Source organism: Pituophis catenifer, unplaced genomic scaffold, assembly GCF_029215685.1.
Source record: "Pituophis catenifer annectens isolate HBS135680 unplaced genomic scaffold, rPitCat1.0.hap2 SCAF_5, whole genome shotgun sequence".
NCBI lineage: Eukaryota > Metazoa > Chordata > Lepidosauria > Squamata > Colubridae > Pituophis > Pituophis catenifer.
In genome coordinates this window covers 90,665,620-90,678,620 of record NW_027256885.1, presented here as the reverse complement: position 1 = coordinate 90,678,620, position 13,001 = coordinate 90,665,620, and the positions used below count along the sequence as shown (strand labels likewise).

General features: G+C 45.7%; 1 protein-coding gene across 1 annotated transcript in view; it reads left to right on the top strand.

Annotated features, from left to right (window-relative positions):
* The window catches only part of SEZ6L2 (seizure related 6 homolog like 2), an 81,923-nt gene extending 72,860 nt beyond the window's left edge, over positions 1-9,063 (top strand). The window contains exons 15-19 of the mRNA XM_070944803.1: positions 4,979-5,170; positions 5,286-5,324; positions 6,249-6,366; positions 7,860-7,962; positions 9,034-9,063. Coding sequence (XP_070800904.1) covers positions 4,979-5,170; positions 5,286-5,324; positions 6,249-6,366; positions 7,860-7,962; positions 9,034-9,063 — 482 coding nt within the window. The remainder of the gene's footprint in view (positions 1-4,978; positions 5,171-5,285; positions 5,325-6,248; positions 6,367-7,859; positions 7,963-9,033) is intronic.
* The last annotated feature ends 3,938 nt before the right edge of the window (positions 9,064-13,001 follow it).

The following is a 13,001-nucleotide window of genomic DNA, read 5'->3' as shown; positions in this document are numbered from 1 at the left end:
GCAACTGCCAGTGGATGAAAAAACGGCGGAGGCACAAACAATTGTCACGCACAGGGGGGCATTCAAATGTAACCGCCTCCAATTTGGAGTCAGCGCTGCCCCCGGCATTTTCCAATCTATGATGGAACGCCTCCTCCAAGGCGTTCCAGGGGTGGTGCCTTACTTCGACGATGTGCTCATCTCCGGTGACTCAAGAGCTCAACTCCTTGAAAGGCTCAGGCTTGTCCTGCAGCGGTTCAAGGCCAAGGGCTTGAGGGTCAGGCGGGACAAGTGCATCATAGGAGTACAGGAAGTCGAGTTCCTGGGCTATCTCATTGATAGCACTGGCATCCACCCTACCAAATCAAAAGTGGAAGCAATCCATGAAGCTCCAAGCCCAAAAAACAAAACGGAGCTTCAGGCTTTCCTTGGGTTGCTCAACTTCTACGCCATTTTCTTGAAACAGAAAGCCACAGTTGCTGAGCCACTCCACCGCCTGCTGGGGAAATCGGCTTCCTGGAAGTGGGGCCAGGAAGAGGAAGCAGCATTCTGGGCCATCAAAGGACTATTGACGTCCAAAAGCGTCCTCATCCAATACAGCGAGACGCTTCCCATCAAGCTGACTTGTGATGCGTCGCCATACGGGGTGGGGGCAGTCCTCAGCCACGAACTGCCCAACGGCACGGAAGCCCCGATCGCCTACTTCTCAAAGACGATGTCCGGCGCGGAACGGAACTACAGTCAGCTGGACAAAGAAGCCCTGGCCATCGTGGCTGGAGTGAAGCGTTTCCATGAATACCTCTACGGAAGACGCTTCACCATAGTCACCGACCACAAGCCACTCCTGGGATTCCTTGCAGGCGACCAACCCACCCCGACCTTCATGTCCCCACGGATGACGAGATGGGCCATCTTCCTAGCCGGCTACTCCTATAGGCTCGTGCACCAGCCAGGCACAGCCATAGGAAACGCCGACGCGCTCAGCAGATGCCCGTCGAAGAATCCAGTCGAAGACCCAGCCCCCACGCTCCACCTATTCCATATAGATGACGACGCCAGCTGTCCAGTGTCATCCGCAGATGTGGCCGTTCACACCCAAAAGGACCCCACACTCCGCCAAGTGAAGTCCTGGATCCTCAGGGGGTGGCCATCGGAAAAGACAGAGGAGAGGTTCAGCCCGTTCGCCAGGAAACAGAAGGAGCTGTCCACCATAAAGGGCTGTCTGCTATGGGGAGACAGGGTGCTGATTCCAAGCACTCTGCAACGGCGAACGTTAGAGACTCTGCACAAAGGGCATCCGGGCATCGTCCGCATGAAGGCCCTGGCACGGAGTTATGTCTGGTGGCCCTCCATGGACAGAGACATTGAGCAATGGGTCTCCAGATGTGACCCGTGCCAAGAAGTTCGCCCAGCGCCGCCGCAATCCGAAGTCGCAAAGTGGGAGACCCCCAGCAACCCCTGGTCGAGGATCCACATCGACTTCGCGGGTCCGATGCAGGGGCGACACCTCCTCATCGTGGTAGATGCCTTCTCCAAGTGGCTCGAGGTGGTACCCATGGCATCTACCACAACAGAAGCGACGATCCGAGCCCTGCGCCGTCTGTTCCCCACACATGGACTACCGGACGTGCTGGTCTCGGACAACGGCCCCCAGCTCACATCCCTGGCTATGGAGTCCTTCCTGGCAGGACTGGGCATCCGCCACTCCCTGTCCGCCCCGTACAGGCCGGCCGGAAATGGACAAGCTGAACGCATGGTCAGACTCACCAAAGAAGCCCTCACCAAGATGGGCCCGGGAGACTGGCAAGAACGCATAGATAACTTCCTCCTCACCCAGCACATCACGCCGCATGCCACCACCCACAAGAGCCCGGCCGAACTGCTGATGGGCAGAAGGTTGAGGTCACCCTTGGACCGGCTGCACCCCCAAGACAGCCCGGAAGTGACCGCAACCGCCAGCCGCCCGCTTCGCGCCTTCAGCAAGGGAGATTCAGTTTTCGCGCTGAATTTCAACGGCTCTCCTAAGTGGCTGAAGGGGAAGATTGCCAGCACAACCGGCCCCAAATCCTACACCGTCGAGTTGGAAGATGGACAGGTCTGTAGACGTCACATCGACCAACTCCGGAAAAGGTGGTGGGGAGCACACGAAAACCAGCCTGACGAGGGAGGCCTACAACACCCAGACGAGGTAGGCCTCCAACACCCCGGCGAGGTAGACCTACCACACCCAGACGAGGGAGGCCTACAACACACCGACGAGGTAGGCCTACCACACCCCTGCGAGGCAGAGCAACGCCATCCCGACGAGGTCGGCCCGGCACACTACCAGGTACTGTCACGTCGGCAGTCCAGCGAGGTAGACCGGGGCCAACCGCACGGGGGATGGCAACACCAACCCAACCAGGTGGGCACCCGGCACAACAGGGCCAGGGACCACCAACCCAGCCTACAAGTAGACCGGGACCTGCCCAGAGGAGGAGCAGCGCACCCCACCAGTGACGGCAGCCTACGCCAGCCCAGCCAGGGAGACCGCAGTTCCAGGCGAGTAGACCGGGACCCAGCCAAGACGGGCAACCCACTACCCATGGGCAAGGGTGGCACACGACTCACCGGCGAGAGGGACCCCCACCCATCTCAGAAGACAGCCAGGGAACAACAACCCGACCCGGATGACACCAGGCACCACCCGACGGTAGACCAGGGACTAGGGGGAAGGGAAAGCCGACAACAACCCGGCCAGGGAGACCTACACCACCCCGGCAGGAGAGACCCCCGCCGCCCCACAGAGGTAGTTCCGCAACAACATCCCGACCAGGTCGACCACCACCAACCAGACGGGGTAGACCAACGCCAGCCCAACCGAGGGGACCAACGCCACCCCTGCGAGGTCGGACAGCACAACACAAGCCAGCACCACCCGCAGCCGGCGGACCGGACCCGAGGGCACCGAGCAGAACCACCACCCAACCGGCAGCAGGCCGGACCGCAACTGAACCGCAGCGCCCGGGAGACCAGGGAGGAGCAGGCGACAGACTTACCGAGACTCAGACGCTCTTCCCGGGTCGGAACCGAGCAACCGAGACGAGGCGATAGATCCACAGGCCAGGAGGAAGACCACCAGAACCAGCCATCCAAGGTCTGCGGTCCGGCCGGAGGCGCTGGGGGTGACCCCGCTCACTCGACAGCCGAACCGAGCCCGGTTCTGGAGAGGGAACCAGGAGACGAAAGAGCCCCGTCCATCCAGGCCGGAGACGGAGAAGAAGTGAGACTGCGCAGGTCAGCTAGGGTGCCGAGGCGTCCTACGTACCTGCGCGATTACGTGACTTTTGTGGACGAGATTTGACAGTTCGGACTAAGGGGGGAGGAGTGTTATGTCCTTATAAGGACATCCGCCCTGATTGGCTGCTAGCCATCGGGCGGGAGATTTGAATCCCTGTCAAGGGGCGGTGCGTCTGCCGGGAGCGAATATAAGGAGAGCTCCGGCAGCGCACCAGCAGTCTTGACTTGTTACTTTTGTAGCCAATAAAGTTACTAAATGTATCGAGCTGGTCACGTCTTCATTTCCTGCGCCTGATCTAACATTACTATTTCACCAGGCCAGCCTGGCCTAATTTTCCCCCTCTTTTATAAAGATTTTTAAAATTTTAAATATCTTTTAGTATTTATATATTCAATTTTAAATTGGTTTTAAAAGTTTGGGGTTTTAAATTTGTCGGGGCCAAAATTATTTAATTTGATTTTATTCTATTTTTTAAATTTTGTATTGTATGTGTTTTTATTGTTTGGCTGTGCACCGCCCTGAGTCCTTCGGGAGTAGGGCGGTATAGAAATCTAATAAAATGAAAATGAAAATGAAAAATGAAAGTTAATTCTGAAGCTATTCCATATATGGTATCATCATGTTCTTCTTCTATTGCCACACCCTTCTTTTGTTGCCACATTTATTAGTTCAGTTTTCATTGTTCCATTTAATTTCTTCTTTCTAATCTTCAATAAATCATCCAGTGAACAGATTATATATCCTAAGTCAAATTCTCTGAATCTTTTCCTCAAAATAGTCAAGTTTAGATAACAAGCAACAAACTTTCTCTTTTCAAGTAACAAGCAGCCTGGAATTTACACTTTCAATTTTCAGTTGGCAACCATTTTATCCATCTCCGTTTGTCTTTTTCCTTTGATTTTGAAGGCATAATTATTTCCTCTTCTCCTTCCTCTCTCCCAAACATAGTCCAATCTCATTTATCCACCAAAAAGTAAAGAAAAAATATATCCAAATCTGTAGTCAAACATTTCCAAAAAGTCAGTAATTTATGTTTTCCACCAACAGGTCTTTTGTCTTTGTGCCCCAATAGTTCTCAGCCGCTGTTAAGGCAGGGGCAGAGTAATTGTAATTCAGTGTTTGTGGGCAGTTCCTGCCTGGGTTGATGTCCACTCACCCGGCATGCAAACTCCCAGCTCCACTCTCAGCTTCTCCTCTTCTCCTCCTGTGCATTCTTGTATCCCGGTTGCTGAGGTCTCAGGGCAGCCGCCATGGCCGCCGTTCCACCGCCGCCGGCACAGAGGGCAAGCCTCCGGCCCTGAGGAACCTGCCTGTTCCTCTCGGCCGTCCAAGGGGTCCCTCTCTATCCCCCTGTCCCTACAGGACAGGGTAGGTCCAAAGACCTACCGGTGGGGGCTTGGCAGATGGGGTTTTCGCGGGGCTCCAAAGAGCCCACTAATTCCCTGTCTGTATCCCCGTGGCGCCAACCGGAAGTCCCAGTAAAGTATAGTTTAGATTAGCTGCTAATGGTAAGAATACAGGTTATGTCTTATGTATATTTGATTTCTAATTTCCTCACGTGGGCCAGACAGGGACAGCCAAAGGGCTGAATGTGACCCAGGTGCCATAAAATGCCCAGGTCTGGCGTCTACTGTCTCCTCTATCAGTGACAGACAACCTGTGGCCTCAGGGCCAAATGCGCTTCCTAAAACTATTTGTTGCCCCATTTCCTTTTTCCAGTGAAATATGAGCCTTGCCTGAACCCTGGTGTTCCAGAGAATGGGTACCAAACTCTTTACAAGCATCACTACCAAGCAGGAGAGTCCCTACGCTTCTTCTGCTATGAGGGCTTTGAGCTTATAGGGGAAGTGACAATCACCTGCATACCAGGACATCCATCCCAATGGACCAGCCAGCCACCCCTCTGTAAAGGTATGGGCACCCTTTCCCCATTGTATATGGCTTTCCCTCACTATTTTGTGACCCTCTGCTTTCTTTGCCTGGCATTTTTTTTAAAATGGTGCCTTGGTCTCTTTCTCCCCACCAGTGGCCTATGAGGAGTTATTGGATGACCAGAAACTGGAAGGTGAGTGGGAAGAAGCTTGGGAAGGGATTCTGGGAGGGTGACAAACATTATCATCCCTTCCTTCCTTCCTTCCTTCCTTCCTTCCTTCCTTCCTTCCTTCCTTCCTTCCTTCCTTCCTCCCTCCCTCCCTCCCTCCCTCCCTCCCTCCCTCTCTTCTGCTCAAACAGCAGCTGGAAGTTGTAGCTAAGGGGACTAGGTGTGCCAGATCCTATCCCAGACCTTAATAACTCATGTCTTATGTCCATTTGATAGGACTACTGCAGTGTGCTCTAAATGGGGCTGTCTTTGGAGACAATCCAGAAGCTGCAGCTGGTACAAAATGCAGCAGAAAGATTTTTGCCAACACAACCCTACCAATATAGAATTACACTTATAGTACAGTGGCTGCATTGGTTGCCAATAGACTTCCAGGCCCAATTCAAAGTGTTGGTCATTACATTTGAAGCTCTATGGTGCAGGATAATTCAAGCAATGCCTTGTCAGAACGTAATCTGCCCATCTCGTCCCTTCATTCAGGGAAGGCCTGCAGACCTTCCCCTCTCAAGGACCATGGGTGACACATCTGGTTCTCTCTGTAGTAGCTCCCATCCTATGGAATATTATTTCCCAAGAAATACATGCAGCTTCCACCTTGCTACAATTCTAGAAACAGATTAACCCTGTTGTATTTTAATAACCTTTCAAACCCAGCTGACTGGTTGTTGGCACCTATCTTGGATTTTATTCCACAGTTATCTTTGCTTTTTGTGACTGGAGTCTTTGACCATGTTCTAATATACTTACTGTTATACCTTTGGGTTTTTTTTAGTTCATTTGGGATTGGGGTGGGGTATAAATTCTGAAAAATCAAATGAAATAAAAGTTCAGGGTGGAGTGTTTGATACATACATCTCACACATTCCACATTTTTCTTTCCTCTTGTAGTCACCCAGACCACAGATCCTTCCCACCAGATGGAAGGTGGCAACATTGCCCTGGCAATCTTCCTCCCCATCATTCTCGTCATTCTGCTGATTGGAGGCATCTACATCTACTACACTAAGTGAGTGATATGAAACTAATTTATGTATGCTTTGCTCAGTGAGCATCTAAGTGCCATTAGACTCTGTGTGTTGATTCCAGTTAAGTTGTATTTTATTTTATTTTATTTTATTTTATTTTATTTTATTTTATTTTATTTTATTTTATTTTATTTTATTTTATTTTATTTTATTTTATTTTATTTTATTCTGTTATTTAGCCCATCTCCCCTACAATGTAAAGGAAGACAGATATGTTGTTTAATAGCAAATAGAGGCGAATTGGAATTTAATTTCATTTCGAAGATTTTAACCTGAAAACCCTACACAGTTTAAATTCCCAGGTACAAGGAGACAATTATAATAATTTGTCTACTTAATGATGTTGAAAATGCATTTTGCACAGAAAGGCAGCATTTTCATTATATTTTTTTACAAGCTTTCCAAGTTTAAACTGTAGCATAAAAATGTCTTCCAGTCATGAACTTGAGTTACCTTGTTTTATATGAATACCTCACTGCTTTTAATTAAAACAACTTGGGTCAGTGCATACGATGCCTTCCCAACATACATTTAAAAGAGAGGAAAATGCCTTAATACTGCAATCGTATAATCAGTTCAAAACCAAGATCATTGGTATATCAAGTTATAATAAAAGCTCCCCATAAATGGCTAGAAGGAGCTTTGATCCTGCTAAATCAGCAAGTTTAAGTTTTACACCTTCAAGAACAGGAATCCCCAATCCCCAGGCCACAGGCCACTACTGGGCCTTGAGCTGTTCAGAACCAGGCCATGGAAACTCCCCCCCCCCACACCCACACTGGCCCACAAAGCCGAAAAGATTGGGGAACTATGTTCTAGAAAGTATTAACCACTGTCCATACCTGCCACTAAGCATAGCTAGAGTAGCCTACTGAATGTTTATCCATTCTGTTTCTTTGAATGGCCTTGGCCTCAGGTATAAAATGAAATCAATATATGGACAAAAATGTGATTGATGATTGATTTTGTTGTGATAGATATAGCTGGTACTTACTAAACACGTAAAGCAAAATGTGGACGTTGTAACTGAATTTTGTATTTTGCCGCACTGAAAAAAGTTGGAAGTCACTTCCCCCCCTTTTACCTCAAACTCCCTTCTTTTCTTTACGTTCCTCCATACCCTCATTATCTTTGTTTCTCTTTGTATTTTATAGTATAATAAACTTGAAGAAATTAAAAAAAGAAAAAAAAAAGAAAATGTGATTGAAATGTTGGATGTGCGCAGAACATAGGAAGCTGCCTGATAGCCAATCAGACAATTGGTTGATCTAATTCCTTCAGAGAAGCTCTTTGCATCTGAAGATGTTGGTGACCAATTCTGAACCATCCAAATACAAAATATATAATCTCCTCCACTGGTTTACTTCTGTAACATACAGTCCATGGAGTTATGCCATTAAAATGAATCTGATTTTCCAAACTGGTAGAGGCTGATTGTTTCAATCCACTCTCTTCTTCTTTTACTTTCCTGCAGATTCCAAGGAAAAACTCTCTTTGGCTTCTCCTTTTCCAGCTCTCACAGCTACAGCCCCATCACTGTAGAATCTGATTTCAACAACCCTCTCTACGAGGCTGGGGTGAGCTGCAGATGCTCAGCCAAGCCATTGTTCTATAGTACCTATTTTTTAAAAGCTCTGATTAACGAGGGTTGACTTATTCCGGTTCCGCATTTCCCTCTCTCTCACTGCTGTTTTCAACCTCTTGCAATCCTACTGCAGTTCTGTACAGATTTATCCCAGATTTGGGCTGTAAAATTAGTGTCAGCCATTAGATCTCTTGAAAGAGATATAGCCGTTCCCACCCATACCGCCATCAAGTGGTCATCTGGCATTTTGCAACCTGAATGAGTTCATTACAGATTTTCTGCCGTTTCTCCCAACAAGGGTATCCCTTGGCCACATTTCTACTGGTTTGGGGAAAAGTGTACAATTTTGCCCATTTCAACACCATTCCGAGTACAGGTAGTCTTTGACTTACAACAGTTTGTTTAGTGACCATTCAAAGTTACCATGGCACTGAAAAATGTGACTTACGACCATTTTTCACAGTTACGACCTTTGCAGCATCCCCATGATCATGTGATCAAAATTCAGATGCTTGGCAACTGACTCATATTTATGACCGTTGCTGTATTCCAAGGTCATGTGATCTCCTTTTGTGACCTTCTGACAAGCAAAGTCAATGGGGAAGCCAGATGCACTTAACAACTGGGTTACTAATTTATCAACCACATTGATTCACTTAACAACTGTGGCAAGAAAAGTCATAAAATGGGGCAAAATTCATTTAACAAATGTCTCACTTAACAACAGAAATTTGGGGCTTAATTGTGGTCATAAGTTGAGGACTCCCTGTACTCCCTCCAATACCACCACATGCTGCCAGCAGTGGTCACCAAAGGCCCCCTTTAGAGTTGAGAGAAAAGGAAACCATGCTAAGATGAATTCTGGTTTTATTTACTTAACTATGATTTACTGAATTTATCCTCTTTGGTGGGTTGGCACATGGGACCAACCAACCCTGCCACAGTGCATGAAGATGATCTTCTGATGTCTGCTTAGTTTAAAGTCAATTAGGTAAGGGAAAAGAGTAGGTGAGATTCTGTCCCTGAATTAAGGTGGTTTTTCCCCCATCTTTCTGCTTAACAGGACACCAGAGAATACGAAGTTTCCATTTAGAAGACGTTAAGAGGATCTGCCATTCTTCTCCCAAACCCAACTAGGTCTGAGGATCAGCGACTGAGAATGATTCCTGATTTGGAGGGAATAGCAGAAGGTGGTTTTTGGGAGGGGGCTAAGGGAAAATGGAGGGGAGAGAAGGAGCTTATCCTTTCTACCCCACAAATTCAGCTTTATCTCTTCTTCTCCATGTTGCTGCCTGACTGTCCACTCTCAGCTTTGGACCACTCCCTTCTCCCGTGTAAATACCCTCTTCAATGTGCCAAATGTGTTTCTCACACACACGCTCACAGAGTTATTATTATCCTGCTTTATTTGTTTGTTTTATTTCCCTATTTATTTATTACGTTACACTTTTCCTCTTTCTTCATTTTAATGATCATTCCCTTAGTGGTTGAAAAAGGAGGAGAGGGTCAGTAGTGGGTTTCAACGCGTGCGCAACGCTTCTGCGCATGTGCAGAGACATCCGGGTGGGTGGGCGGAGCCTCCCTCCACCACCGCTACTGGTTCGCCCAATCCGGGGCAAACCGGTAGCAACCCACTACTGGAGAGGGTTGACCTCATCCCTTCTTCCATACTTTATCCCCCATTCCGTTTTTAAGGAAGTGGGCCTGAGTTCTAAATGGTGCTGCCATTGAAAATAAAAAAATAAAAAGAAAGTATCTCTGTAAACAAGGCTGTACAGTAAGATCACTAAAACCCAATATATGTGGCTTTCCACGAGGAGATATATTTAATCCTAAAATCAGTGGCAAACAAATGTGGGCAACAGAAAAAGCCAAATGCTGAGAGGCATTAGAAAAGATATTGATCCCTAATTCTTAACGTGGAAGCAAGTCTCATGTTGTTCAGGAGAATTTACTGTCATAAAATTGGGAGTACATTAGATAATCATGGAAATATAAGCAGGGTCATAGAACCATTGACTTTAGCTGTTCAGATTATACACCATCAGAGTTTTGCAAGGTCTGTGTGCTGCAACATGCCCAATCAGAAAGCAACCAGGCTTCAATTTTAACAAATTTGTGGGGATGTAATAGACACACTTTCTCTATATTACAGAACACCAATGCCTCCAGAAATAGATTGTCAGGTGTTATAGCCTGGGGCTGTTGAAATAACCTACAATGACAAAACAATGTAATCGTTTTATCAGATTTAGCTGTATTTTCCTTTCTCGTACCATTAATTTCTTTGGCTTACTGCTGCTTACTCCTGTCCTATGCTTTGCCTAATATTACTTATTCCAAAATGGAACAGTGTGATGGGTATGTATGTAGGTACGTATGTTTGTACAACCCCAGGACTAGGGTTGACACCCAAATAAGCACACACAGGGGTGCTGCCTATGAAGGGCTTTCTATTTATATTTTAGTTATTCTTCCTCTAATCTTCTAATATTTCTCCCACCTCTCTAAAAGCTACAACAAATAAAAAAATAATAAAATAAAATAAAATAATAAAATAAAATAAAATAAAATAAAATAAAATAAAATTAAAATAAAATAAAATAAAATAAAATAAAATAAAATAAAATAAAATAAAATAAAATAATAAAATAAAATAAAATAAAATAAAATAAAATAAAATAAAATAAAATAAAATAAAATAAAATAATAAAATAAAATAAAATAAAATAAACCCAATATAATGCATATCTTGAAAAGAGAGGCTTGGTAGAACTTCAATAAGCAAGCTTGATCTTTTTGTTAGATTGGAAAGACATAACCACCCACAGTCAACAACATTCATTATTTATTTTTTTGTTAGGCAGTTTATCGCTTCCTTTCCTCTTAGAGCAGCTTCCATTGCACTTCCTCCTCTGATTTTTTTCCCTAGAAAAACGCTGTGGTTGGATTAGGATAAAAATGAGAGAAGGGGACTGGCCAAAGTCATCCAGTCAACTTCCATGGCTGCAGGTGGACTTGGATCTGATCTCCATGATCCTTGTCAAATCCTTTTACTATTAGACCACATTGGCCCTTTATTTACCATATTTTTTTAGCAGTACAAAATGGCTGTGGGGAATCACTTTAGTTTTACATTTGAAATACAAATGTATTAAGGGTTGTCTCTAATTCTACACAAAACTAGAAGACATCCTAGAATAAGTAATACATCTGCTCAACCATTGTGATTGCTAAAAATTAATTTTAATAGTCCCCAAATCTTTGGGTGAATAATTGATAAACCTTTTGATCCTAGTTCCTCTGGAGCTATTTCCCATGAAATTCATATGGCTGTTTAGATATGGACTAAAGCCTTTTAATAATAAAACACTTCTCCCTAATGATTAGGATCCATATAAATTTTAAAAGATAAAAGTGCATCTGATAATTTTATGTTGCTTTCAAAGTTAACAAATCACTGAACATTACTAATTTTACATATGCATATAAGGATAATATTTATTATTTTTGAATTGTACTTTGCAGCCTTTTTTAAAAAAAGACAGTGTACATGTTCCCCATTTGTCTAATGTACTGACCCAAATAATAAAATAGCTGGAGGTTTTGCAGCCTCTGATTCATTACAGTATCCTCTGAATGATAAAAAAGAGAGTAATGTAATACTTCGCAGTATCTTAACAAGAAAATAATATGCCCACCTGGTATTAGACAATTGCTTTAAGGATTAAATATTATTTCAGGATATAAACGGTTTATTGACAGCCTCTCTTGACCTAACACTACAGAAAGCCACTGGCTGCCTTGTATCTTCTTCAGGATGCTGACGTTTTGTGTGGCTCTTTCTTTTAAGTATGACAACAGGAAAGGTCCTTAGTGCCAAAATGTATGAAAGTACACTTTTAAAGCTGTTCAAGAGACCTCATCTCTTCAAGAGACCCTCTTTTAGGACATGAGAGCATCCAAATGGAATCGCAATACTCATCTCCTACACTGTAAGGTTTGTAGGAGATGAGAATATTGTACCTAAAGCCAGGGGTGGGATTCAGCCAGTTCGGACTGGTTCAGGTGAACCGGATGCTAATTTTACATCTGGTTCGCCAAAATGGTAGTTGCAAGTACTGGCTGGCCCCGCCCACCCCGCCCCTCCTCGGAGTCTCCTGGCAGCCCGTTTTGGATGCCATGTAAGTGCAGGGCCCACGCGGAGGCTCTGGGAGGGCGAAAAATGGGTCTCCCAGAAGTTCCAGAAGTCTGGAAACGGGCTCGTTTCCGGCCTCTGGAGCTGGGGGGAGGCCGTTTTCGCCTTCCCGGAGGCTCGAGGAAAGCCTCTGGAGCCTGGGGAGGGTGACAACGTGCCCCCCCGCCATGGTGCAGGAGGCCGAGTAGGCCACGCCCACCATGGCCACGCCCACCCTGCAACCAGGCAGAGAACCAGTTGCTAAAATTTTTGAATCCCACCCCTGCCTAAAGCCCTTCACTTACTGGCAGTATGGAGCAGGACATAAAAATAGTACTTCCCAGCCCTTTTCCTCTCCCAAATAGTGAAACTGACTTATTATATTAACCCTTCCCTGGTGGCCAGTCTTGTATTTTGGAAGAAGGTGAAAAGTATTATTTACTCCAATTTTTGTAGCTAACTTATCCTTCTTTGTAGGTCTTTTCATCATGTTAGGAGGACAGTCCTGACACATCCCCACAAATGACAGTGCAGTTTCTGGGGAATGCTCTCCTTTGCATCCTTACCATTTACAATTCTATTTTTTGTTTGGGTTTTTTTGGCCTTTGGTTACTCCCCCCCCCTTTCTCATATGCTTTTATTTTGGAGCAATAAATGAAGCGCACCATTTGTAAAAGCTGTGGCGTCTGTACTTCTGTTACAGTCCAACAGGAAATGAATGTACTCTTTACATGGCAATGGGCAAGTTTGGTCATCCAAATTAGCAAAGAAGTTGTTGTGGTCCGCCAGCAGCCTGCGGAGCTGGTAGCAGAGTCGGAAAGTGAGAAGTCTGGGGAGGAACATGGGCCAGTCCT